Source organism: Pristis pectinata, chromosome 4 (genome assembly GCF_009764475.1).
Source record: "Pristis pectinata isolate sPriPec2 chromosome 4, sPriPec2.1.pri, whole genome shotgun sequence".
Classification (NCBI taxonomy): Eukaryota; Metazoa; Chordata; class Chondrichthyes; order Rhinopristiformes; family Pristidae; genus Pristis; species Pristis pectinata.
Genome location: NC_067408.1, coordinates 26,545,109 through 26,551,108, shown reverse-complemented (window position 1 = coordinate 26,551,108; position 6,000 = coordinate 26,545,109). Strand labels below are relative to the sequence as shown.

Here is a 6,000-nt window from a genome sequence, read left to right as displayed (position 1 = left end):
GAACAATGAAAAGGAAACAAAAGGTAGATATTTTAACAATGCTGAAGTTCTTAAATGGAGTACCAAGAACATTGTGCTGGCAAGTTAGTTCTGCAAAATGTTTTTTCTCTCAAATGCAAGTTTAAAAATTCTAATTTTACAAATTTTATAAAATTAGCCAATTTTGGAAAAAACATTTATAGATTGACAGATACAACCTGATAATAAATTGTGGGCAAATGTCCGATGAAACCTTTCATACAAGAGCTTATTAGAGTTTGCTCACAGAATGTGGACATCACTGGTAACATCCATGCCCATTGCCCACCTCTAATTTTGCCTGAAGTGAGGCAGTGGCAGAATTTGAAAAAGCATGTTAAAGTGTACATTTTGTTCAGGTGTGAAAATTTTTATAATCTTTTCCAGGAATTTGCATGGATTGACAAATATCAATCACTGGTCATCGTTTAAAAGGGATTGTGAAATAATTTCTAAAATACGCAAGCTTCACAAAATTATCTTAAATAAAAAACAAACCAGAATATGGAACACAGTTTGCTTTAATGATCAGAAGTATTCCAGACTTCTAATGCAGCTACTAGTAACCTGCTCCAGTCAAACAATTACACAGTATAAACCATTCACCTTTTATTTCTGAACTTTATAATCACAGTAAGAAAATACTTAAAATATACTTTGTAAAACTTAATGAGCAGTGTAAACAATGCATCTTCAGGAAAATTTTTATCAGCAAGTTCATACATCTAAAGCAATTTTAAATGAACTTAAAAAAAAGTCTCAAGATCTCCAACTAAAATCATTTGGTACCAATATTTTTAGGATGTGCATGTCAGTTGACATTTCAGTTCCTTACATTCACCCAAAAAAAGTCTTCTGCAATACTAGTGTTATTCCAAGCTTTCTTATAGGATAGTAATCAAATGCAAAGTTCAGCCACATTACAAAAGAAATGGAAAGCCTAAGTGGGAGCAGCATATCCACTTTAAGTGTAATAGACACAAATCAAATGGTTTTATTATTTTAAAATTGCAATCAGCCTTGTCACTACTTCGCTAACTTGATCCATATAAGCACACAAATAGATTTGCACTTTCATATCTTTTGTATTTGCAGGATATTCTCAGTAACTTCAGTAAAGGAATTTATGTACATGAATTTTTATTGTGCTTCCAAAACATTTTTAGTTTTACCCAATTAAGCACTTGTTTACAGTTCACTTTAATTACCTGTAAAAGGTGTAATAAAGCACAGTATTACTGCTACCTTTCCAATCCATGAAGTTTCATTAACCCTCACGTTCAGCTATATCCAAAGTAATCTTTGCTTTTGTGCTTTCATCTGGAATGACTCCACAGTTTGTGTTGTTTTCCTAATTGGATTTCAACTTTTCAAACTCAGGCTCGTCAATATGCAATGTGGGTATCAAACCACCATACTTGGATTACTATTGTCCCTTTAGACCATAAGACATAGGAGCAGAATTAGGCCATTTGGCCCATCAAGTCTGCTCTGCCATTCAATCGTGGCTGATTTATTTTTCCCTCTCAACTTCATTCTCCTACCTTCTTCCCGTAACCTTTGACACCCTTACTAATCAAGAACCTCTCAACCTCCGCTTTAAATATACCCAATGACTTAGCCTCCACAGCCATCTGTGACAATGAATTCCACAGATTCACCACCCTCTGGCTGAAGAAATTCCTCCTCATCTCAGTTCTAAAGGGATGTGCTTCTATTCTGAGGCCATGCCCTCTGGTCCTAGACTCTCCCACTACTGGTGACATCCTCTCCACGTCCACTCTTTCCAGGCCTTTCAATATTTAGTAGGTTTCTGTAAGATCACCCCTCATCCTTCTAAACTCCAGCTTACAGGTGAGTATAGGTCCAGAGCCAACAAACACTCCTCATACATTAACCCTTTTATTCCCGGGATCATTCTTGTAAATCTTCTCTGAACCCTCTCCAATGCCAGCACATGCTTCCTTAGGTATGGGGCCCAAAGCTGCTCACAATACTATAAATGTGGTCTGACCAATGCCTTATTAAAGCCTCAGCATTACATCCTTGCTTTTACATTCCAGTCCTCTTGAAATGTATGTTAATATTGCATTTGCCTTCCTTACTACTGACTCATTAACAAGTTAACCCAAGTGCCTTTGCACCACTGATTTCTGAATTCGCTCCATTTAGAAAATAGTCTAGACCTTTAGTCCTTCTACCAAAGTGCATGACCACACACTTCCCTATGCCGTATTCCATCTGCCACTTCTTCTAACTTGTCCAATTCCTTCTGCAGACTCCGTTTCCTCAATACCATCTGCCCCGCCACCTATCTTTGTATCAAACTTGGCCACAAAGCCATTGATAACATGAAAAGTAGCCGACCCAACACTGACCTCTGCGGAACACGTCACCGGCATCCAACCAGAAAGGGCCACCTTTATTCCCATTCTTTGCCTTCTGCCAGTCAGTCAATCTTCTATCCATGCTAGTACCTTTCCTGTAATACCTATCTTGTTTAGCAGCCTCAAGTGCATTCTGAAAATGTTCAGATACTCATTTAATATTAAGACCCAATATTAAAGTGGCATCATCCTGAGGCTACAAATACATCCCAATTAAGTTTCCACATTTCCATGATCTGGCAGCTTTCTGAGCAACCAAGGTTAAATCTGTTAAATTTACTTTGAGTGAAATTCATGTTGGATTCTTCCACGGTAATGCCAAACTAATGTCAAGTTTAAAGTAGTGTTTACAGAGATGACCTACCAAATAGCGTGTTAGCAGCGGAAATGTTGAGTAAACAAACTCAAATGAATTAAAATCCTTCCAAATTAATTCCAAATGTCCTGCTTCTGTATAACGACATTTTCCAAATCTAGCACTGCTGTTTTTACACCAATAACATAATTTTCACAACATTTAATTATCAACTACACTGTAGTTATTTTATATCAAAACTCCAATATGTAGCATATGGAGGCATTACAACTTTGAATGATGTCCACAGTAATTAATGGTGTAAATAGAAATCAGCAAAGTTATTTCTCTCCATCCAACTGCTGTCAAGTTACAATCTTAGAATAGAGTTGAATATTCCAGATATTTACCAAGCTTATACACTTGCAAGTAGATCAAATATTACCCACATAAGCTACCTTATTTATTTCTACATAGGTTAACTCAGAAATAGTTCCAACTTTGAATAAATGCATTGAAATTGAACAAAATCTGCTAAAAGATAGCCTAAATGCAGCTTCAGCTGATACACACAAATATATATATTTATAAAGATCAAATTAGGTATTAGTGATATTTATAGCAAAAAAAATTGACAAGAGGATAAATTAAAATCAAAAACTTTACAGTTTAAAATTAGCACAGTTAACTGAATATATCTGGTGCATTTCTCTAAAAACAGGTTTTTAGTGTATCAGTTCATGTGATTTGTTTTCTTTTGGCCACAACCATAGTATTAAATATGCAACTGCTTATGCTTACAATGGTGGTAAAGTGCTGTGGAGTCAGAACAAAATTAAACAGGTCAATGCAAAAATCAATCTGCTTCAATGTCTCCAGCTCAGAGAAAGTGCACATAATTAAAAGAACAGTATGTGCAAATCACAAATGAATTAACTTATCAATTAATTTGTCAACCAATTCAGTTTTTCTATCCTCAAGCCAAAGGAAATGGTACTATACAGGAACCAAGGCCTTGATCGATTACAATATTCAGCTCAATTCTGTGATTACCATGCAAAGATCATCTTAAATCTCAATTTTCAACTGAATCAGTTCAGAATACGAGAAAAAGCCACACATGAAGCAAAAAAAAATTACGCTTTGAAAAGTAATCTGCAAGTAATCAGAAACAGTCACAATCATGGTAGTCATCATCCGAATCCACACAATAGGATGAAAAGTGCATTCCAACAGATCTTGGTTTCTGTAAATCTTAGCATGTTAATTCTTATTACAATACAATACAATTCTGTAAGTAAGCTGTATTTGCTGATGAAGCAAAACAAACTATTTCCCTATTCTCCATCTCAGATAACATGCATCAACTTTACCATGTGGGCATCATATCTGGGAACCAAACCCTCCCCAGATATTTGGAAACCTCCCAGTGGATTTGCTCCACATTATACTTCTCATCTGGTATCAGCACTTCCTCCATGATGGATAGCTGAGTTAGTCGTCCTCCACACAGCTTCACAAATTCTACAAACGCACTGCATGAAACCTCACATTCACCCAGGCCCATAGCAGTTAGGTTTTTGCAACGCTCTGCAATGCAAATCAGTTCATCATCCAGAGGCTGGTGACCATTTGCACAGACCACCAGCTCGATCAGTCTTGGACAGTTCATTCCAATCCGACCCAACATCTCCTTACTGACTGCACGGCCAAAATAGATGTGTGTGACTGGAGTTTCATCATGGAAAAATGGGTCGAACTCTTCTTCATACAGAAAGAAGTACATGACAATGTTCACTTTTGGAGAGTGTTTAACAAGAGCATCCCAGCTACTTTTTTTTATGCTGTGGAATTGGGTCTGTCCAGGGTTCTCACTCACCACATCAATGCGGAGGTGTTCCAGATGAACATGCTTTTCGCTGGAAAGAGCCAATAGCAACTCATCGCTCAAAAGGTAATAATTTAGTGCCAGCTCTCTGAGGCCATAGCAGTGGTCTGCCACACAAAGGATGCCTGTGTACATTATAAAACACAATACTTAAAGAGCAATGAAAATTCAGCCAATATAAAAAACACATACAATTAAATCAAGGGTAATTTGAACAAGATGGCAAGAGGGATATGATGGCTACATTGCAGAGCAAGGATCAGGATGATTCCCTGTCCTTATGAATTATTTCAAGTGAAATAAGTCTTTAGCAATTTCAACTCTGTTTTGATGAGAAGATTCGATTTCCTCTGACAAAAAAAAAAATCAGTACTCTCCCAGAGAATCTCAAAGATAAGCAATTGAAATAAAACCTAGTGCAAGAGGGATTTTTCTTATCGTCGGTACCATCTTTGTGTCACTAAATAATTTTGCATGGAGAAGGATAGATCTGCAGTTAAATGGAAGGCAGCATACCTTCGTTCTGAAACTTTGTTAAGTTAGTATTGTCATGTTGAGTAATTCAAATTGGATAGGAAATAATATAAATTTAGTAACTTTCCCCACATTGTAGTGGTACTATCAGTTTCAAATTCAGGAATGAGCAATGAGATTTGTGAAATGATGTTTCTGTTCCAAATCCTGCACAATTTACTTCAGACAGCTTTTTTTTGAAAAAACACATTATAATCACATTCCTAGAATGAATGATTACAACACAGGTGGCCATTTGGCACATCATGTTTGCACTGGCTCTTTACTTCCATGTAATGGCTCTTTAGCCCTAGGCTTGATCATTGATACAATTTACTTTTGATGGTCAGAATGGAACCTGCCTCTAACTCATTGCAGGCAGTGTATTCCAGATTCCAACTGCATATTAAAATGTTTTTCCTCCTGTCATCCTTAATTCTCTTACCCTTCAGATTTATACCCATAACCTTGCCCTCAACTCCTCCAACAAAATGAAAAGATTCCCACTATTGACTCTCCACTTAATACATTTCTATCAAATCTCCCCTCAAGATGACTTTTACCCAGGGAAAAACAGACCCACCATCTCTAATCTATGGTGATTTGTATCTAAGGTGAGCAGACCCTCACCTCAGAAAGAAATTTCAAATCTATTCTGGATTCTCTCCAATTCTGATACAACCTTTCATAATGTGGTACCTAGAATTAAATACAATATTCCAGCTGAGGCCAGATGAGTGTTTTATAAAGGTTTAACACAACTTTCCTAATTTAAACTCCGCAGTAGCACTTCCATTTCCAGAGTCTAAAGAATAACAATGGATCAGAACTTTCGTTACCAAAGTAACTGGTCATTTCCTCCTGAGCTACTAGGCCATTTCACTTAAATGTGGGCTATA

General features: G+C 36.7%; 1 protein-coding gene across 2 annotated transcripts in view; it reads right to left on the bottom strand.

Moving 5' to 3' along the window:
• Positions 1–614: 614 nt before the first annotated feature.
• The window catches only part of LOC127569818 (F-box/LRR-repeat protein 3-like), a 28,054-nt gene continuing 22,668 nt past the window's right edge, over positions 615–6,000 (bottom strand). For both annotated transcript variants that reach the window (XM_052014758.1, XM_052014757.1), the window contains exon 5: positions 615–4,713. In XM_052014758.1, coding sequence (XP_051870718.1) covers positions 4,070–4,713 — 644 coding nt within the window. In that variant the 3' untranslated portion in view covers positions 615–4,069. The remainder of the gene's footprint in view (positions 4,714–6,000) is intronic.